The sequence below is a fragment of the Lutjanus erythropterus genome, chromosome 6 (assembly GCF_056507025.1).
Source record: "Lutjanus erythropterus isolate fLutEry1 chromosome 6, fLutEry1.hap2, whole genome shotgun sequence".
Taxonomy (NCBI): Eukaryota; Metazoa; Chordata; class Actinopteri; order Lutjaniformes; family Lutjanidae; genus Lutjanus; species Lutjanus erythropterus.
The window spans coordinates 10,467,930-10,490,642 of NC_139322.1; the positions used below are offsets into that span (position 1 = coordinate 10,467,930).

The 22,713-nt window shown below is 38.2% G+C and overlaps 1 protein-coding gene across 1 annotated transcript; it reads left to right on the forward strand.

The window, feature by feature from the left end:
• The first annotated feature begins 6,205 nt into the window (after window positions 1–6,205).
• nt5dc2 (5'-nucleotidase domain containing 2) lies at window positions 6,206–22,096 on the forward strand. The gene is made up of 14 exons (XM_084720528.1): window positions 6,206–6,679; window positions 11,108–11,292; window positions 11,380–11,454; window positions 11,563–11,618; window positions 12,439–12,532; window positions 15,111–15,239; window positions 15,579–15,639; window positions 15,722–15,824; window positions 15,929–16,030; window positions 16,803–16,884; window positions 17,076–17,162; window positions 18,945–19,085; window positions 19,533–19,597; window positions 20,462–22,096. The coding sequence occupies exons 1-14, from the start codon at window positions 6,298–6,300 to the stop codon at window positions 20,721–20,723; spliced, it is 1,824 nt and encodes a 607-aa protein (XP_084576654.1). The 5' UTR covers window positions 6,206–6,297; the 3' UTR covers window positions 20,724–22,096.
• The last annotated feature ends 617 nt before the right edge of the window (window positions 22,097–22,713 follow it).

Here is a 22,713-nt window from a genome sequence, read left to right on the forward strand (position 1 = left end):
AAAGAAACAAAAAAAATCTCTCATCCCGCCCTCTTGGTTTTTCTGTTTGGAGCGGAGAAACCTGCATGCAGCCTGGAGAAGGATGAAGAGACAAATGTGCTGCTCATTGCTCTGTGAAGTCATTGATTGTGTCTTTGTCCCGAGTGGATCCAACTTCCATCTGGTCTTGTTCAAGGCTGTGTGTTGTGGTGAACCATTGACAGTATTTATTCCAGAACTGAGAGACTTTTCATGTACAGTATTTACTGTCCTCAGACTCTGATTCAAGGCTATGATCTGTTTCAAGGCTGTACGTCTTTACCCTCTTGCCTTCTGTCTGGCGTCCTGGTCAGGCCTGTCTGGCGTCTTTTAGTGTCTGTAGGCCATTAGATCATCTGTGGTAGCTCTCCCAGGTAGTTGTTTTTATAGAACAATGCAGCCTTACTAACAGAATTGCTGTCCTTCAAAGTAGAGAGCTTGCTTTTGTCTTGAGGTTCCTTCCTTTTCCTCATGGTACAGTTACACACCCCTTTTTTATTCCGTGATGTGTCTGGCTCTTTGGCTTCTGCCTATCTGCCACGCCCTTTAACTAGAGGTCAGTAAACTTGCTGTTTCATTGATGGAAATAGACCAGCCATAAGTTCACCACCTCAGGTCAAACACAGAGTAATCCAGTACAAGATTTGGGAGATCTTTAAAGGGATAATTAACCCTTAAATCAAAAATATTTCCTCTTACCTGTAGTGCTATTTTTTAATCTAGATTTTTTTTATTTGAGTTTCCAAGATTTGGAGATAGTGGCTGTGGAGATGTCTACCTTTTCTCTAGTATAGAGAATTTAATTGAATGAATTTAATTTCAATTTATATTAGCTTTTTTAACACTAGACCATAGGAACTTGAATCATACACTTTTGGAGACTGTATATCATCAGTCATACTTCCGAAAACAATGAACGTCGCATTTTAGACTGTCTTTGAGTTTTATTTCAGCAGCAGCATTTCTATTCTGCATATAAAAATAGTAAATTAAATACTTTTTGAAGTAAACTGCTACATTTAGCTGTTCCTGCTCAGCATCCTGGTGCTATACAGTTTGTTAGGCTAAAATGAATGGACACCTGAAAAATGCACACAGCACAAAGAGCCTTTAAATTACATTCTTGAATTCTTATGAAATTGAATTTTGAAACTAAATTTTGAGTTTTGGTGTAGCTGCTCAGTGTGTAGTGTTGAGTCAGCACTGTAAAATCAGCAGCTATTATTTCTGAAGAGCAACATAATAAATATATACCTGTAAGTATGTGCTCATGTTTTATGTTAAGTAAAATGGATCACTTTGTTAAGATATTGCTGTAATCGTGATGCTGATTTCCATTATCTGTTAGAATTGAGCTAACGGACTAAGCACTCGTTATTTATATATAGAGAAAACCGATACAGCGATCAAAAAATAAATTCAGGAATCATTACAAAAAAAGATTCACAGTACTTCAGAATCATTTTTTTGTCTCACCCCGAGTAGTTATAGTAGATTCTACTGCAAAAACAAAGTAGTTACAGTTCCTAGCATTGAAGGAAAATAGTTCCTACATGAATCTGCTCACAACAGTTTATTGCTGATATTTCCAAAACTTGGCATCTCGCACCAAAACAATCTACATGGATTAGCAGCACTACACTTAAGAGGAAAATTTGATTTTGGGGTGAACTGTCCCTTTAATGGGCATCTTACTTTGCAAACTATGCAGTCCAAGTCAGGACAGTGCCTGTAGACTTCCTGCTGTTCTTTGGGATCATGGTGAGTTTGGGAGCTCACCTTCATTTTCAGTTTACTGTTGCTGGCTGCAGCTAATTTGCAATTTAGCATCTCCCACAATAAGCAGCTCTTGGATGTCATCTGGGAGTCCTGTGTGGCACGAGTGCGAGCGTCCCATCGGCTGAGCTGTGGGTTTTATTAGACACGGTTTCACTTCACTCCAGAATTCAAGTGGCTTGGTTTACCTATAAGTAATACAAACATGTTCGGCCATGCTCATTTCTCTTGATTACATGGTCATAATGACAGTTCCCATTCAGCTTCTGCTTTTTCCTCACTCATTTGAACAGCTAAGCTACAATACTCATGATTTCATCACTTAATGTCACCTTGCTTTTGTGGGCTACCAAAGTCAGCATGTTGTAATGGACTAGTGTTACCCCACAGCAAGCCAGTTTCCTGCTCCTGTGGCTACAGCATCCATTGTTTGCAGTTGGGAATGCTAATAATGCTGCTAACAGGCTGCTGTTAGAGTTGCTGCTTGTAGAAAATTAAAATACTAATATTGTCCCATAATTTTAAAAGCATTACACAGTGATTCACATCTAGTAGTACATTCTGACCTAAAACAACAAATAAATAAGTTTTGCAAAATAAAATATTTCAATGGAGACGGAACTTCCAACATGCTTTGCTAGTCAGAGCTCCACACACGGAGGCCTGGATTGCAAAGAAACATACAAATACGCATCTGTTGATACCAAAACATGTTGCTTATAGAATAGATGCCACAGCTGTGATTTGAGGACAGCAGCACATATGTTAACACTGTCTCATTGAATGCAGTTTAAATTCAAATTGAATTGACCTGATGAGACCAATCATATTTTTGACCACATATGGAAATGGCTGTTTAAGAACAAAAAGAGAACTGAATGCAAGAAAATGTTGACATCAACTTTTTTTTAAGCTCAACTGTCCTGTGGTTTAGTAGAAGAGGCCACATACATCCTGCTGATTGATTTTTATTTTTAGTGCCTTGGTTTTGATCCTGTCTGTTGTTTTTAGACAACATCACATTTTCTAACTAGAGGCTACTATTCAACACTGTAGTTGTGATGTTTTTGAAGGTTTGTCTCACTCACTTTTGAGGAAACTCACTGAGCAGTTTTAGCACTGAGTACAGTGATATCTCATTTTGGTAAAATATTTTCACTTTTTAGCTAGCATGTGCAATGAACTCTTTAGTATTAACTAATGAATCATTCGATATAAGCTGCCCCTGAAATTAATGGTCAGTATATTTATTTTACAAAACTGCTATCGTGGTGAGAAGCTGTTGTATCAAGATTATAAATGCAGGAAATTAAGAAACATTATGGATTGAATGTTACGATAAGGTTTTGAACCGCCAGGGGAATTAGCTGACTATTCATGAACTCTGCTAAAAAGTGGAAATGCTTTAACATTATGTTGTATTGCTCTGAAGGTTGTAAATGGATTTCTTAATCTATTTAATTCGCTCTGTGCAGATGTGTTTTAATTTAATTACCATTGTTGTATAAATATTTTAACTGTATTTATGTGGTCTGCATTCTGTGTAAATTGTTCTCGAGGATGACATGCACACACTCCGCATTACGCATTTGATGGTCCTCAACTTTTTATGTGTATGCAAAGTTCCTTTCATCAACCTGTGAACCACTTTTGTCATGAAGAATAAAAACAAGCCAACACTGTACATTTGTATGTTTGTTTTTTTGAGGTTGATCACAGTATTAGTTGTGTGTAACAGGATGTTTACAGATTATTAGTAATTGGGATTAAACAGTAGGCTACTATTGTTTTGTGGTAACATTTAAACAGCCGTGATCTGTTGCTGGTACTTAGTGGTAAACACTAAATCTCAATTAAATGTTTTGGAATTTTTTGGGAAATGGGAGAAAGTAAACAGACCAGTACATCTTGTTCAAATGTTCTTCTGATTTGTTTATTCATTTTTAATCAAATCTGATGAAGACAGGTCCTTGATAGGATTGATTGTGATTACAAAAACAAATTCCTCAAAACTATTAAGAAATATCACAATATCAAGTTTATCTGTTGTAGACTGTTGCTGGGAGAATGGAGCAACACATTTGAAAGCAGAATCCCCAAGCTCAGTTTGATAAGTGCCAGATCTCTTCAGGAGAAGTTAAGATAAACAGTACAGTAGTCTATTTAGAAAACCGTTATAAGCAAATGGCGAGGCGATGATGTGGTCTTACACAGAAGGAAAAGATAGACCACAGTTTCATTAAAAGGTCAGTTGTAGGGACCCTGAGATTTCCAGGTTATGAATCTAAATACAGATCAAAAGAAAAAAGAGATATGTAAAATTAAAATAAGTAAAATATACTGTAGAAAGTATTCAATTCTATATTATAGTATAGTATATTATGCAATCCTATTCTATACAAGAGCAATTAAATACAAAACTGTGAGGAAGGTTTAAGTGACACTGGTGTGATTGAGAAGCAAAAACATGCAAAACACAGCTGGGTGTTTTTAGTGGCATCTAGTGGTGTGCTCACCAAGTCACACCTTTCCATTTGGAGGCTGTATACAGTTATGATTTTTATTTAAGTCTTATAGAAACAAAATACATAGCAAGCGTATCCCGCCTTGCAAACATAAGCATAACCATAAATTTTTCAATAAAGATAACACATACACACATACTAGAGTTGTTCCGATACCAGAATTATTAACGTTGATACAATGCTAGTATAAGAAAACGATACTCAATGCTACTTTCTATACCACGGCAAAAAGGGAACACACTCCCCCAAGAACTAAAAATGGGATTTTTCCCATTTTCTTTCTGTATGAGCTCAAACAGAAAAAGTCACTCAACACTGTCTGTTTTGCTGCAAACCAAATTTCAAGCAGGGCAATGAAGACTGAACTGAACTGAGGTCTTAAACAAGCTCTTAGACATTTTTTGAACAGCTTTTGTACTTTTGATACCATCAAATGTTAGTATTGTATTGTTTTTGAACACATGATATTGAAAAAGCATCAATACTTTTTGTCTGCGAAGATTCTCAGTCATCCAGGTCGTGGTATTCATAACAAAAGTTAACGCAGGCAACTGGACCTGATAGAGTTCTTGAAGACGTTTCGCCTCTCATCCAAGAAGCTTCTTCAGGTCTGACTGATGGCCGCTCCAGGTTAACAAAAATGGCGTCTTTTACTCCTCTCTCAAACCATCTGTCTTCCCTGGCCAAAATACAAACGTTGCTATCTTCAAAGGAGTGTCCCTTGGCTTTAAGGTAGATAGACTGCTGAGTCCTGACCTGAGGAACTGGCTCTCCTGTGCTGTGCCATTTGCTTGTTTTGTCTCCCCATCTGCACAGGTCCGTACACTCCTCACTACACTGGACTGCATACACTACATTTTCCAGCTTGTGTCCGGGGTGGAAAAGCTTTTGCCTCAGGGTGTTGCTGGGCTTGAAATGCACAGGAATGCGATGTTTGTAGTTTTCCATCCTTCCCCTCCGGACTGGTTGGAATGTTCTGTGCTCAGTGATGGAGTTTTCTAATGGCCTCTAATTTGTGTTCCAGTGGGTGGTGTGAGTTAAAGAGGAGATATTGGTCTGTGTGGGTTACTGATGTTGAGGCTTCTGTCCTCTTCAATGTGCACTGCACAATCCAAAAAGGCCAACCTGTTGCCTCGGACATCCTCTCAGGTGAAACTGATGTTTTTGTCCACCGCATTGATATGATCCGCGAAGGCTTCAACTTCCTGTGTCTTGATTTTGACCCAGGTGTCGTCAGCATATCCAAACCAGTGGCTTGTAGCTGTTCCTCTGAAGGAGTGCAGGGCTCTGCTCTCTACTTCTTCCATATAGAGGTTAGCCACTTTCGGGGGACACAGGTGAGCCCATAGCACAGCCATGTTTCTGCCTGTAAAAGCCCCTGCTGAACTGGAAATAGGTGGTGGTCAAACAGAGGTCAAGCAGGGCACAAATGTGACCCGAAATCTAGGGGCAGTCACTATCTACTCACCCTCATGCCGACTGAAGGCCGAGTTTTGTTTTTTAGTCCACAAAACACTGCTGGAGTTTCACAGGAAAACAGTGTTGTAGAATCTCCCAAACAATTGAACTGAATGGTGACAATTTTTTTAACATAAAAAACAACTCACAATAAATCAAGAAATAAATATGTAATCCAAGTCTCCCAAAGCCTTGACATGCTGTACATAAAGTTTAAACTTCACTTTTTCAATGATCTTGTCTTGAAAAAGGATTATTTGTTTGAAGATTGCACAGTGGTTGGGTGTAGTCGGGTATTTCACAGCATGGGATTGTTTCTTTCGCTCCACCACTTTGTTTGCTATGACCACACATCATGTCTATGGCTCTGATTGGCTGCAGCGTCTACCGCCCCGCCCCTTCAAACCAAAGGGGGCGTGTCTATACTCAGAGCGAGGGTATGTTTTCATGTGCAAGGCAGCCTGCTGCAGCAGCACTATTTACCCCAGCAGTTGGACGTTTGGACACTTTAACTTAAGAAATGTCTCTAAAGACAGTGGGCACAGCATTAACCCGGACACTGTGGACCAGAGGCAACAGGACCCCTCCAGCTGTTCGGTCCGTCAGAGTGAACAGACTGTCGACCACTTGCAGGCTGTCTGCGGGAGGAAAGCAGGGCCGCGAAAAAACAAAAGAGAGTTGCAGCTCGAGCTCCGACAGGCCCGAGGAGGACGTGACTCCGTCCTGCAGCGAGCCTCCTCTCAGAGGTCCGACGGTCGGGGAGAAAAAGAGAGCCAAGGAGCCCGTGGGTGCTCCCGGTGTCAGCGGTGTGAGGAGACGGTGCTTCACCTCCAGCACGGCTCCGATGGACCAGCGGTCCTACCTGTGGGCTCGGTACAATGACCTGAAACGGCTCGTTCATGGTAAGCAGTGAGTTTCCCCTTCATGGCACCAAGTTTCCCCCAAAACGGAGGCGTTATAATTACCCATCCACGTCACCAGGGTTCTCTGTTTCCCAGCATCAACTTGTCTGTGTGCCAACCGTTGGTGAAGACATTTTGTTCTGTCGGTGATTTAGCTAGCAGTGTTTATCCTCTTTACAAGTAACCAAAGCGGACAGATGGCACATCAAAGCTGCTGGTTCTGTCATGCCAGGCGCTTTTTAGGATAAAGTTTCATGAACAGTAACAATAACAAAACAAGAGGAAGTCGTTGTTTATTTGTCCTTTTCCTCTATTTGGTCTCAAAACATCCTGACTTTATATTACGTTAACTTTAAGGAGCTAGCTAAACTGACAACTAGGTAACGGCTAGCTAACTACTTTATTCATTTCTCGGTGGGAAATGATCAGATAATCAATGAATTTATTTATATATGCATAGAGAAATTATAAGAAATAGTGAAAACGTGCTTTATACTGCAATATATGACAGAAAATTAAGAAAACGTGTAAAAATATATGGGTTACTACAGTATACGTAAACAATAATGCTGACACAAACGTGTTAAGATGCAAGAATATTGTAGAGCAGTGGTGGACAAAGTACTCAACCTCAGTACATGAGTCAAAGTATAGATACTCCTGGTCAAATATTACTCAACTACAAGTGAAAGTTGCTCAGTCAAAATTTTACTTTAGTTAAAGTACTAGAGTTCTTGCTTTTAAAAATACTTAAGTATTCAAAAGTACGTTTTTAAAAATACTTAAGTATTCGAAAGTACCAATTACAAAGTACATTATCTAATATCAGTACATTGTTGTATTGTTTTCACGATGCATTTACAGAAGCTTGTAACTCTCTGAAACCAACTGATGATGCACTGATTTGCTTGTAGAACCACTCTGATACACAAAGCCCATGGAAACACCCGTAAAAACTTCAGCATAGAAATACAATCACAACCAAAAAGGATAGCTGTTGTCAATTTCTGATGTAAATGTATTAAAATCACATCATAAAATTAGATTGAAGCCAACTGTAAGTAGTTCTCCAAGTCTGTTAAATAACTGAGATTTCTTTCTGGCTTCAGAGGCAGTATAAACATGAATTATGTGGTATTTTTACCCCAATAAAAACAATCCAACTTTAAAAGCTACCTGGAATAATGAATAACTATAATAACATCTTGAGATTTCATTTTGTCTTTCTCCTGCCATCACCATTACTGCTTTTTGTCTGAATGACAGAGGGAGAGCTTCCTTGTTGTTGTTACAGAGAGCGCCTGGATGACATATTTCCACTTTTACATCAGTCCCATTTGAGAGGAGCTACTGTGATTGGTTTCCTTCTGTGAGGAACACAGCATGTGACCAATTGCATTTTAGAAAAGAAAAAACACCAACAGCTGACTTCAAATCTGTGCTTAGTCGAAAAAGTAACAACAACCTTCCTAGAAATGTAGTGGAGTCAAAAGTACAATATTTGTCTTTGAAATGTAGTGGAGTGAAAGTAATAAGTTTCCAAAAAAACAAATACTCAAATAAAGTACAGATACTCAAAAAATGTACTTAAGTACAGTACTCAAGTAAATGTACTTCACTACTGTCCACTACTGTTGTAGAGTATTGAAATGGACAGTATAAATAAATAAATAAATAAATAAGTGCAGTATTGATGCCAGTGTAAACCAGAGCTTTATATTGTTATATATTAGGGATGTAACAATATAAAAAAACCTCATGGTACAATAATATCACACTAAAAGTACTCAATACAATATTTATTATGATATTTAAAAACAAAGAAAAATGACAGCCTGGAAAAATGTCCCTTATTAAATAATAAATCTGATGTGTACAGCATTTTTTGTTTGTATAAAATTGGTTTTACCCTTTAATTTATCGTGTTCTGCCTTCCTTGTTTAATGAAATAAAGTAGAAGTTGCCAGCCATGACCTAAGCATGTGCAATAAATTGGCATGAATTGTCATTGGCAATGAATGTTTGAACTATGCATGAAAAACTGCAAAACAAAAACAATGCAGCAGTAGCCGTCCTTTATTAAAATAATTTTAAAAAGATAAAATAACCATGTAATATTACAGTGTCTGTTGTCGCAGTCCTGTAAGGTATTGAGATGTGATATATTGTTACATCCCTATTTATATGGTTTGAACAGTATGTTGGCTATAAATATATACAGTGTAATGAAGGAAACAGAACTGACAGTTTTGTCTGAAGCATGAAAAATATGAAACTTTGAGTGTGATCAAACTTTATGACATAACGACGTTAAATTGAGTCACTTTGCTCATAATGTTCCAAAATATTTAGATTTCAGAGTTGCTGACATTCTATCCATATATGCTCAGTGTGTTATTATATTTTGGTAATTATTATTATTATTATTGTATAACAATTAGTGCTGCACAATTAATCAGGCCCTAATTGAAATTTAATGTGGCCATGTGCTCTATTTGCGGAGGTTGCTCTGTGACAAAACAACGTTATAATGAAGTACTGTAGTGCTGCAGAGACGCCCTGCAGAACTACATGAAAACATGTCTATATAAGCACAGAGAAATTCTATGTAAAAGAAATAAGAAGTATGTAAAAAATATGAGTACTGATTTGATTTGATTCTAGTGGGACATTAGTTACGTGAAACAAGTTTATAAGAACAAACAATTAAAAAAAGAACAGAGTAATCAAACAATAAATCTCTTGCTCCAAACAGCTGCTCTTATTCAACAAATGGTTCTGCCAAACAAAACAATGTCAAACGGGGTGCAAATACTGCTACTTCCCACACCAAACCAAACTGTGCGGGAACCAGTGAGCGGAGAAATGGCACACAAAACATATTATTGGTTAATCAATTTTTATTGGGTAAATTCTTAACAGTGATTAATTATTTAATGATTAATCATTAACATCCCTGAAGAGAAACATTACTATTCTTGTATAATTATATCAGCATATAATAATAAAAAAAAACAAGATAAGTAACAAAGTAAAAGTACTCATTATGCAACATAATGCTCCCATACAGTACTTACGTAACGTTGAATTGTTGGATGAACTTGAACTTTTTAAAATACAAAAATGTGAAATTACTGGTTATCTTATTGACACTGGCCACGAGAAGCAGGTAATTGTAGTTTATTAGTATCAGCTTAAAAATTCCATTCCATGCATCCATGATTATAGTTTTTTTTTTTAATGCAAAATCTTACTCTATATACAAGTATGACTACATGTGGTGGAGCAGAAGTATAAATAGCATGAACTGGGAATACTGAAGTGAAGGACAATACCTAAAAGTTGTATTAGAAGTGCAGATAAAATACAAAGTACTTATGTACAGTCCACTAGTGCATACATGATATATATATTTTTTAAAGTGTAATGCATGTACATTTATTCTGGGTAACTGATACAGTAGCATAATATGATGTCTAAACATAGTGGGTTATATTTGAGTCCAGGTCAGGCAATCTCAGTCTGAATTGTAATTTCAGAGATCTAACCTTTTGAAATATGACTCAGTATGGAAATAGAGCAGACCAAGTGCTGGTAAAATATGCAGGTGGTTTATTTGCTCCAGCCATAAAAACAGTGGCATCTATTTTAATCTATTGAGGGGCTGGTTAAGTTTTGAGCATTCACCATCTATTTTGCTGATGTGCAAAAAAGTTAATTTTGAACCCTGAAACAGAGGCATTTACAGATAAATAAATACGGCCTCAGGGTTGGTGCAGTTGTACAGGCATGTCTGCTGACCAGCTGCAGCTGTCATTGGATTGTCCCAGGACAGAAGGCCATGGCCCACTTTCTCCTATAGACTGGCAGTGACGCTGTGTCATATTCCAGCCAGGGTATTAGGAGCTGTAAACAGTTTGTTTAATCTGTGCCCATGTATTAGCTGCATGACTGTTATCAAAACAGTGGGCAGCAAAACTGATAAAGCTGATAATGAAAAAAAAAAAAAACAAGAGGAAATTGATGTTTTGCTCCCATTCAGCCATGAATTAAATTAAATACTGCTGATATGTAAAGGTTGTACAAAATGTTCCTTTTGAACTTAGTCCACTAAGAAGTCAGTTCATACTCTGCAAGCACGTTACGCAACCTCCGATGAGCTTGCCAATGTCGCTGGATTGAGAACAGCAGTGGAATTACTTCATTCCTCTCTACAGTGGTGCACAATCAGCAGGTTTCATAATAAAACAGAACATTTCAGCTGTGTCTTCACGTTCAAATCTGAATTGAGCACTGGGAAAGGCCTAATCCTGCCCTCCCTTAAATGAAAATAGTGACTCATGTTTTGTTCCCTTATTTTGCTTAGTCATTCATGTCTGTCTGATTTGTCTTGTTTCATCTGAATGCGTGTTTCCTGTCTGCTCTCAGACCTAATTCCACCAGGCACGTGTAACCTCCTCAACCCCTCCACCATCTACGCTAACAACGAGGTCAGCCTGGCTGAAGTGGATATCTATGGCTTTGACTATGACTATACACTGGCCCTGTACTCAAACGCACTCAACACAATGATCTATAATAAAGCAAGAAGCTTCCTAATAGAACACTTTAAGGTATGTTTTACAGTAGTTGTATTAATTATATTGACATTACAGTTGCTTCTCAAGGTAATTTATCCATTTTGTCCTCCTGCTTGACAGTACCCTGAAGACATCAGCAGATATGATTATATTCCCAACTTTGCTGCTCGTGGTCTTCACTATGACATCCAGAAGGTAAAGTCTGTTAAATCTCAGAGTTCCTGTTGTAGGAAGAGAAATGTTTACATTTCCTTGGGTTGGTAATTACCATGATAATTACATGTTCTTTCCCCCACTCTGTAGGGACTTCTGATGAAAATAGATGCCTTCCATTACATTCAGCCAGGAACAGTGTATCGGTAAGACACTGTGTTTTATGTGTATGTATCATAGCTGTTCAGGTCAAATTGATCACAGTTATAATTAATTTATTGTCTTTCTTTTTATTTCCCATGCAGATTATCATATATTTATGACATGAAATGAAGTAATGACACACAGTTCAATTTTATGTTTATTGGACAAAATTCAACAAACACATATTCCAATTGCAACATTTCCTTTAAAGAGACAATTCAGCCCAAAATCAAACGTACATATTTTTCCACTGGCTTTAAGGCTGTCTTTCGGCTCATGACTAACCTTTCCACAAAATCTTGTGTCTGTGAATCCATGTAGACGTTATGAGCCTTTTTGTGAGAGGTGACTCCAATTGCCACATCCACTTTTAGCCGTAGTATGAACATAAACACAGACCTTCACACACACTTGTCCGCCAAATTTCAACCTCCTAGAGTGAAAACAACGGCAGCCTAAATCGTGGAGAATTTTTGTGGACCAATCGACCTACAGATGACGCAACCTAAAGAGCTGCTGGTCGCAGATAAAAATCAGATCTTGGCAACTTAAATTCAATAGTCAGCTGATCAAATGTTTTTAATCCCTGATCTTTACTGACCTGGTGGACTAAAAAAGATTTAGGTGTTGCCATCTTTTGTGTCAGGCGTCTAATTTTAGGGGTATACACGCTTTCAACACAATGTTCTCTCACTTTTTAAGTCGCTCAAACCAGCTGATGCTGTAATATTCCATCTGGTGTTACATCGCAATTTTTTTTTATGTTCCTGTTACTGAAGTTACAATATTTAATTTAATTTAATTTATATTTGATGTCTCCAGGGGATTGAGCCCACTGCCAGATGAGGAGGTCCTTCAGCTCTATGGGGGGACTTTCCATGTCCCCTTGCAGCAGGACAGTGGCTTTTATGGAAAAGTGAGTAGGAATGTAGTACTGTACAGAAATATGAATACAACTGGACAATCTACAGGGTTTGTGTAAAGTCTTTTTTTGTCTCCTTGTGCTGAAATTAGTGGGCATTAAATAATTATGATCAAAACATGCAATCAAAGTTAATATGGACAGCTGGTGAAATAAACAAAGGGACAATATACACTGATTGCTGAGTGTATAAAGGAAATAAATATGATGATAAAAGCTGTGAGAGTTTGGAAATGTTTGTTGGCACATTAAAAGTGTTTGAAGTGTATGAAGCCTGAATCTATACCAGGTACTTCAGCTCAGTTGACTTTGAATATTTGGAATAACTTTAAACAGTTGGCTGGTGAGAGCGGCCTGATATTTATTTTAGTTATTGCAGTTTATATTCAGATATTTGCTGAATGTTCTCTGTGAAACACGTGTTTGGTTTTGGCACAGATGGGGAAGCTGTTCTTAACTTTGTGGGCTCAATACATCTGTCATAATCTCACTCAAACATGGATGTAGTTCAGGATTAAATCTGACCGTCCTCAGATATTTCAAGTGTCTGGCTTTTCCTGGATTTATTATTACATAAGTCCCGATGTTGAATTTTGTAATCGTATTTGTTCCATTGTCGACATGAATCAGCTGGAAGGCAGTGTCCCAGCCCCTGAAAAGCTGATCACAAGAACACTGTGTCCAACAAAATAATTTGTTTTTGTTACCATCTTTTAGATGCTGCACTCAATCAGTCAGGAAAAGAAATAATCTCTATTGAGTCTGACAGTCACAAAAGTTAATCCGACCTGTTTACTAATTGGGAGCAATTTGGACTCAAGTAATGTTCTGAATTAGGCTCAAATAGTTTTCAGTCCATTAGATCTTTTAAGTGTTTTTCTGCAGCAGGAAGTTTGCCTCTCCATCTTCTAATTCTCCTTGAAAACAGTCCTGAGCAAAATAGTTTTTGTCTGACTCATAATCTCATTTAGGGACTTGGCTCTGTATTCAGTGCAACCTCTCAGTGGATAAAGGTTGTAATGAAAATGGTTCCAAATGTCATTAAGAAGTCATTCAAAAGACCATGGAGATTATTCCCAAAAGTTGGGCAATTGTATAAAATATAAATAAAAGCAAAATGCAACAATTAACAAAAACTTTTCGCCCTATATACAACTGCATACAGCAGAGAGGCAAGATATTTAAAGTTCACAGTGATTAACACGATTGTTTTTTGCACATGTACACTCATCTGAATTAATACCTGCAACACGTTCCAAAAAGAGTTGAGACAGGAGCATGTTTACCACTGCAATACACCACATTTTCTTTTAACAACACTCAGTAAACGTCTCCATTGTCTGCAGTGTTGTATTTTGCACATTTTCAGTGGGATAGCTGTAGACTGCTGTTGTAACACCTGAGGAATTTGTCTTAGCATTGTCTTGCTGAAGTAAGCAGGGATGTCTCTGAAAAAGACATTGGGCCTCATTCACCAACATGTGCGTAGAAATGTTCTTACTGTATGCACAAAATAATTCCCCACACAAACTTACCATCTGATTCATGAAACATTCTCTCCGGCCCAGTTTGTTCTTACCACCGTGCGTAAGTGGATCAGAATCATTCTACACTGACAGGCTCGTGCCTGTTGTCTGCAATCTGCATACTGCTGTGCCCTCATTTCTCTATATGAGGAAATATGTTTGGACAGAAAAGTATCATGGAAGAAGTCATGAAGTTGTTGTAACATCACAATCAGACAGAATCAGGCAGTGCTGCAGTGTGCAAGGGTGTTTATTTGTATTTATATCATAACAGCTGCGAAACAATCAGGAAATAACTTTCTATTCCTCTGATTCACTGCCTTTCTATCAGCACTGAGCGCTGCCTCGCCTCATTCAGTCTGTTCTTCAGACACACAGCTGCACTGCCCGTGTCAGAGGAGGAAGCCAGAGAGGGCACACTGTGGCTCATAATAATAATTTCCTGGGCTGCAATAACGGAGGCACGCATGTTGTGTCACTGAAAAAACAGACTGTGTCTCGGGTGAAAAAAGACATGGGTTGACATTAAAATTGATGCAGGAAAAAAAATAACAGATGAGGAGAAAAATATGTTGCATCTGTTGCTCCAAAACCTGTAAGTGTCTGTCAGTATAATTACATTTTAGAGAGAGAATTTTTACATACACGAAATGCAGGTCACAGTTTACCCTGGTCATTGTTGATGTTCTTTTTTCTTTTTGAACTTTTGTGTTCCAAACCAAAGAGCACACCTCATTACATTCCAGACTCCTCCAGACTCCTCAGACACCATCTTTCAGAGGTGGTAGCAGGCTGAACTTTCAAAATTTGAACAGACACCTAACCAAAACACAGTGTTAATGACAGATTTATGACTAGACAAACTTGACACAGTGCTAAACTGCATATCAGATGAATCTTCAGGTTCCCAGCTTTCAGATGATGTACAGTACTTCAGTGTGGCATATTCTGTTGACCTGCTGTCCCCTAAAGATCCCCTGTACTCCCCTCAAAAAGACAAAAATAGGTGTATAATAGAGGTTGTTAAACTATATTTTCTATCACAGGGACCAAAAGTGAAGCAGTTCATGGACATCTTCTCCATCCCAGAGATGACTCTGTTGGCTGTGGCGAATGATTTTTTCATCACCAACGACATTGAATATGATCCAGTTCACCTGTTCAAGGACGTCTCGGTGAGTCTGCCCGCCAACTCTCACAGTATTAAATGTTGCACCTGTTTTTAAGTCATGCCCTCGCCCTGTAGCTCATGCTGAGAATCAAACTGATCTGTTGTATTTGACTGTTTTCACATACTGTGGCCCGGCTGCATGCTCAGGAATCTGCTGAGCTCAGTCAAAGTTTGCAATGGACTCTCATGGGTAGAACAAAGAACTGTGTGTCTGCTTTGTCACCATATCCGCTTTGATAGAAAACACGAAAAACTTTTCATATAATGGACTATGTCTTTCTGCAGTTTAGTCTCCCAGTAGGAAATACTCCTTGCCTCCATGTAACACTTGTTTATTCCTCAGGAAGCAATTGGCATGGTTCACCTCAAAGGCTACATGTACAAATGGATCATGGAAGATCTTGGTAAGAAACCCTTTTCCTCAGGCCAGCATATTGTTGCACATAAAATAACATTAGTCACACTGTGTGCTCCTTCTCTTTACAGATAAGTACATTCTGAGAGGAGAGGAGACGGATGCTGTTTTGCACCAATTGGTCAGTCATGGAAAGAAACTCTTCCTCATCACCAACAGTCCCTTCAGCTTTGTGTAAGTGTGACCTATCTGTGGCCCACATTGTCTTCCTGTGTCCACTCTGACTCACAATGAGTCTAAACTGCTCTGTTGCAATCTGTTTAATTTCTCGTGCGCAGGGATAAAGGAATGAAACACATGGTGGGGGAAAACTGGAGAGACTTCTTTGATGTCATCATTGTGCAGGCAGACAAACCTCACTTCTTCACTGACTGCATCAAGTAAGTTTATGAAAGTGGTGACCAGAACAATGATCATCTACTTCAGAAATATTCATGTGGTCAAAAACTTAGTAGAGCTGAACAGTCACATCAATGATTAACATGCACATTCATTTTCCACTGTTATTCAGAATATGTCAAAATTCTGATACAAGTAGGCCACATATTTTGTTTCGTCTTATGCAAAATGGGGCATTTTCTGATTAAAACATTTGGGATTTGCCCATATTATTCAGGTTTTAGGAGCATTCTTTGGACGATCAGATTATATGACTCAGTCTGGGTTTTTACCACAATTTGCAGCTCATGGCCTCTTGTCTTTTTACAGTCAGGTCTGTGTGTTATAAACGAACAATCTAGCCAAAAGTTTGTAAATGTTAGGTAGAGATGTATACACAAAAGACAAGCCCCCTACATTTCTTGTTGCAAGGAGAAACACACCTACTTTTAACATCATGAAAGACTTAAATATCAACAGGTTTTTGGATATGCACAAATAACACAACACCAACATTTTCAAGAAGGTGGTTGAACTAATGAAAGAGGGAGGCTGTGCTACTATTACTGCATTTAAACACCAATATTAGTTGAATATAACTAACGTGCATTAGCCACGTAAACAGCTTAGTAGCAATAATGTATTTTTAGAATAAAGGCATAAACTTAAATATTGTGTGCAGGTAGACATAATCATTTACTTGATACATTCACTTCAGTGTCTTGTTTTGGGGAGTGATCTCACAGATGCCCTTAACAATGGTTTCTCTTACAGACCTTTCAGACGGCTGGATGGTAATGGAGACCTTCGGTGGGAAAAGATAAATAGTTTGGACAAAGGACAGGTCTACAAACAGGTCCGTATTACCTCACTGAGAGCTAAATGTTGCCTTATGATTGAGCTGCTCCCGGTCCTCTCCCTCTACTGGATGTCTGTGTGTGGCTGCTACGTGCTGTACATGTTACATGTTTTTACTTGTTACGTTCTGTGTTTCTCAATGTACTAAAGAGAACAGCCTGTGCTTTGTGTTTCTCTTTTTTGTTGCAGGGGAATTTGTATGACTTTCTCAGACTGACAGGGTGGCGAGGCTCAAAGGTTCTTTACTTTGGAGACCACCTTTATAGTGACTTGGCTGTAAGTATCAAAGCCTTTAGTGCACATTGTTTATCTTAGTTTGGAAAATTAGTTTTCATTTTCAAGAAGTGTCATTTTCAGGATTGCTGATATCACATTTAATAGTTTTTACCAGCGGTAACTGAAATGAACCCTTATAAATAACTCATGGTCCAGGCCCTGTCAAACACATGTGAACACAGCCCACTGTCTGAGTCTCTGAGTATTGCATAATTCCGTAAATTCCCCTTTTGGGTGGGGCCAGAGGGGGCTGCACAGTTAAGATTTTAAACACTAGATGGCAGTACAAACTGCCTGGTACTGTTTAAACTTAGAATTAATGTCATGGATTACTGTGTAGAGGGTATACAAACAGCTAAAAACATATACAGTGTATTGTTGAAGTGCTATTTTGAGGTACTGATTAGACACAGTCAGCAAGGAAGGCAAGATAACTTTATTTGTATAGCACCTTTCAACAATGGCAATTCAACATGCTAAATATAAAGTGATGAAGTGTATTAACCAAGGAAAAGCTAAAGAAAATCAATTGAAATCTAAAAAATATAGAAAACATATCAAATAACATAAAATACATAATAACAAAGTGTGTGAAATAGACTAGAAGTTACACTGCATTATGAAGATACAGTATAATGGGTTGGAGTATCTTTAGGTTGTTGAATTCCCTTTCCGTAATGAATATTAAAAAACAAACACATGACTGGTTATTTGATTTTTTGTTTAAAATACAAAAAGTAAAATTGAAATGCAAGGCGTTTTTTTGTCATGGTCAAAAAGGGATGAGCTACATTTAAAAATATTTTTTTCATATTCTGAGACCAGAAGTCGTTATTTAAGAGCACCGACTGTGCCTGTGTTGCTTTAGTCCAGACTAAAATGTCTTTGGAAACCTACAGTTCGATCCTACGATACAATTTTTAGACATGGCAAAACAAGGCCTGTCATCTGCAGAAGCCTCACTGTGCTCAAGTGACCTGTCATTCGAGGAAATCCAGTCAAGTGGCTTGACTGGATTTATTTCCTTTACTCTGAATGTGAAAAAAGCTGGTGTTTTTTTCCCTTCTGTTTTCTAGTGATTTTATTTTTGGTTACACAAAATAGAAAATCCAATGACCGAAAGATACACAGACCATAATACCCCAAATTCAATAAAAGAAATGAAAGTGCAATAGAGAAACCAATCAATCAAAGCCACAGAGAGCAGCAGAGTTTTTTTAAATTAGATTTGAAAATGACAAAAAGTTGGGATGTAAGCTGGTTCCCTGTGTGTGCAGCAAAGTGCTGTTTGGCTTTGACTTGAAACACGACCACCTGACTGCCTCCTAATGGTTTAAGCGGTCTACTGGGTTTATACTCTACAAGCAGATCAGAAACACAGATGAATTACTGAACAGCCCACTGGAATTTGTAGCCTGACGATTAAGTTTTCCCTTTGAAAATCAATCATACGACTACAAAGAGAAACAAAATTACCGTAAAAGAGAGAGAGAAGTATCACAAAGAGATAAAAACCACCACCGCTACCACTACCAAACCACTGAGGGGACACAAAACTACCATGAGGAACATAAAACATCTGTTCCTCACGAAACTCGGGACACAAAACTCTTATCAAAGAGAGACAAAAGAACTACAAAATCATACTAACAGGAAACCTAATGTTTTTATGATTAAATTTCCCTGTTGCTGTCTGCTGCTTCTCCCTTGGATAAAGATATTGCATCCTTGATGACTGTATAGACCAGAGTTTAACCAAAGCATTTTCACTTGTTGCGGTAGGACCTGATGTTGCGACATGGCTGGCGAACAGCAGCCATAGTTCCTGAGCTGGAGCAGGAAACCAAAGTTGTTTGCACAGACCGGTATGCTCAGAACCTCACCTGGCTGCAGGCTTTAACCGGCCTGATGGAGCGTTTGCAGGTGAGAAGTTAATCCCTGGATTGTACAGAGCTCTAACTCACCAAATACCAACCGCACTCCAAATGCATTAGGGGTTAAAGGAGACAGATGTTGACATCACTGCCAGCAGTTAGTCATGCTTAGTAAGCCTCAAATTGCTAAATGAACTGACGGCAAAGGACAGTCCACACTGACGCGCTTTCAGCTGTTTGTCATCAACTGCTATGATGACATGCTGACAAAACAGGAAGCCAAAAAAGTAACCCAGGCACTTGAGTATATGTTTTATATGAACAAAACTTCTGTTTACAAGGCCTGGCTGTCTCGGGTCATGTGAAACTGAATGACTAAAACACAACTTTTGACTTTGTTTCAGACCAAAGAATACAAACCGTGTGTGTGTTTAATATTTTCTAATATAACAACAGACCTTGATTTGTTCATAGTTTGTTTTCTTCATTGTCTCAGACACATCGGGACCCAGAGTCTAAAGAGGTTTTTCAGGAATGGCAGAAAGAGAGAGAAGAGCTCAGGTGAGTGCAGTTATCTTCATTCAGTCTCATTTGTCACTCGGTGACCTCAATGACCCTGACTTTTATCACTAATGTATCATAGTATATCCATGAAAGATCTGGATTTAAAGAGGTAGATCAATCTATTTGATGTGGGGTTGTGTGAGGTATTTATCTACATGTATAGTCAGTGTGTTATTCTACAGTAGATGGTGGTGGGCATGCCCCCTTCCTCCTCTGAGTAAAAGAATTCATACAAATGCTGCATTCAGATGGAATTTGTGAACTCGTAATTACCACACGGAGATCATGAATAGAAAGTTATGAACTTGGAACTAACAGAAAACTTGCAGTTCACAATGTTGTGAACACAACATGAGGGGTGCGTTCACATGGGTTCATCTCATAAACACATTAAACACAACCCCATTTGAATGCACCAATACTTACAGGGATAATTCAGCTGCAGAATCTCCCAAACAATGGAAGTGAATGGTGACCAGTTATCAAATGGAAAAAACAGCCACAAAAAAAATCATAAAATGCCTCCATACGGTTCATCTGGTATAATTCAAGTCTCCTAAAAAACTAAAGCCAACTTTCGGCTTGAGGACGAGTAGATAACGACTGAGTTTTCATTATTATGTGAACTATCCCTTTAAAGTAGACACATGATGCTCATTTGTGGGTTCATATTTTTATTTGTGGGAACACATTTTCTAAAAAGGGGAGCAAACAAAAAAGAGAGAAGTTTCTCATATTTTGCTGTTGTTTAGAAACACTAGGGATGCATATTTTTGTTCAAAAAACATTAAAAAAATGTATCTTGCATATTATGTTACCTTTAAAATCAGATTATTTTATATCTTATCTTTCACGTCGTAGGGTGATGACAAAGAACTTGTTCAACCCTCAGTTCGGCAGCATCTTCAGGACATGTCACAACCCCACCTACTTCTCCCGACGTCTGTGTCGTTTCTCGGACATCTACATGACCTCCCTCAGCTGTCTGTTGAATTACGACCTCGCGTACACGTTCTACCCTCGCCGCACGCCTCTGCAGCATGAGGCTCCTCTGTGGATGGACCAGCTGTGCACAGGCTGCTTGAAGACACCTCACCTGGAGGAAATGTCGCACATACGATGAGAGCTGTGCTCTCCCCACTGACTGTTAGGATTTTATATTTTAGGTCAAGCAAGCTCTCGAGAATGCCAGAGAGGATTTCTTTCATATAGCAAGGTTTCTTTTTTAGAGCAGAAGGTGCCGCACAACTCATTCCACAGGGCAAAGCAATCTTGTTCTACACTGTGACCCACTTCCCCAATTTATCCTCTAGAGGGTGCTGTAGATTTAGCCACTGTCCAGAGAGCATGTGATTCAAGTGAACATGGTTGTGGTACAACATTGACAGACTAGACAGACTAGGTCACTGGTTCCCAACCTGCAGGTGCTGACCCCCCACTAGGTGTTGCGAGGATTTCTTCATTTATATGAAGCCATGTTTTAAAAATAGTATACAGTACGCCTGTATCTCAGCATTACGTTTTAGGGCTGCAACTAATGATTATTTTCATTGCCGATTAGTCTTGACATGTAAAAAAAATTGTGAAAAATATTGAACACGGTTTCCCAAACCCCAAGGTGACGTCCTCAAATGTCTTGTTTTGTCCACAGACCAAAGATATTAACTTTAATGTCATAGAGGAGTAAATTAACCAGAAAATATTGACATTTAAGATGCCGGAATCAGAGAATTTTGATTTTTTTTTTTCAAAGTGATTTATCAATTATCAAAATAGTTGGTGATGAATTTAATAGTTGGCAACTAATCGATCAATCGTTGCAGCGGTATTTCGTTCATTTCTGTGACAAAAACTAAATGAAATTGTTATTTTTAAAGATTTTAGAACAATATTCAAGATATTAAAAAAACAAAAAACTGGCAGGATAAGGCCATGATGAAGACCTAAACACAAGCTGTATTCACAGAGCCTTTATTCTCTAAACTTGCTAAACATCTTCATCCTCCATTAAAGAAAGTACACAGTTAAAACAACCACTAGAACTACTACTGGAATAATGACCAAGCTTCAGGAAGAAGAAGTGCTGCTATCATCTGAAACGCAAAAAAGAAGCCTATGAAGTGCAGAGGGTTGTTTAAAAAACAATACAGACAGAGCATTGTATAAACGTTCTTAAAAATATCAGAGAGGATACAACACTAATCCAAATCACTGATTTTACTGAAATTCCCTGCAGTTATTGTGTTCACTATCTGGGATAGTTGTACACAATGAACTGTTCTGTACTGTCAATGTTGTGCATTGAATGTAATATGAGATGTCCATAAAATATGTCACATAGTCAGGTGTCGTCAGTTTACTCAGTGTCAGAAAAGAAAAAAAGGTTGGGAACCACTGCTCTAGCTGCTGCCTGAGTCCAAGGGAAATCGAAATGCTGAACAACAATGAGCTATCATCGCACAATTACAACAAATAAATAAATAAAATCTGACATCACTTTGTGTTGACCTCTCATTAAGCCCCTTATACTGCACTCATCACACTTAAATGTAATAAGTCAAGTTAAAGTGAAGTTAAGCAAGTTATTTTAAGATTACTGAATTAGTACAGCCAAGCAGAGTCTGAGACTAACCATTCAGTACATGTATTATATGATGTGACCCAACACGAACTGCAGCAGAAACTCCAGGAGGAAAGTATTGAAAAAAATACTGAAAGTGGTGATGCCACGATTCCCTATTGCGCTTATTTTAAAAACCTTAGATTTAGATTATGCATCTTCTTGTCTGATGTCTACATGAAAGGGTTCACTTCTGTCCATAATCAACCAGGGACTTTTTTCTTCTTTTCTTTTGACACAGAGTTGGATGCAGTACAGGGAACATGGAAAAAGGAAATTATTAACCCTTAGATGCATTAGTGGGTCAAAATGAGCCAGTGGGTTTGACAACAAGTTTACTGAAAAGCTAACATGTTTATGCTTATCATTGCCAACACTTACATTCATTAGTGCCTATTTGGCACAAATATTTTGAAAGTAATATAAAAAGGCTATTTTAAGTCAGATTTAATTACTTTACCTTATCAAGCAATGCCAATATTTATATGGATTA

Excerpts from the sequence above, each read along its gene's own strand:
- nt5dc2 (XM_084720528.1), top strand. The coding sequence starts at position 6,298 with ATGTCTCTAAAGACAGTGGGCACAGCATTAACCCGGACACTGTGGACC. Across the intron at positions 15,240-15,578 it reads ACCTGTTCAAGGACGTCTCG|GAAGCAATTGGCATGGTTCA; the intron begins GTGAGTCTGCCC and ends TTTATTCCTCAG. Across the intron at positions 15,640-15,721 it reads ATGGATCATGGAAGATCTTG|ATAAGTACATTCTGAGAGGA; the intron begins GTAAGAAACCCT and ends TTCTCTTTACAG.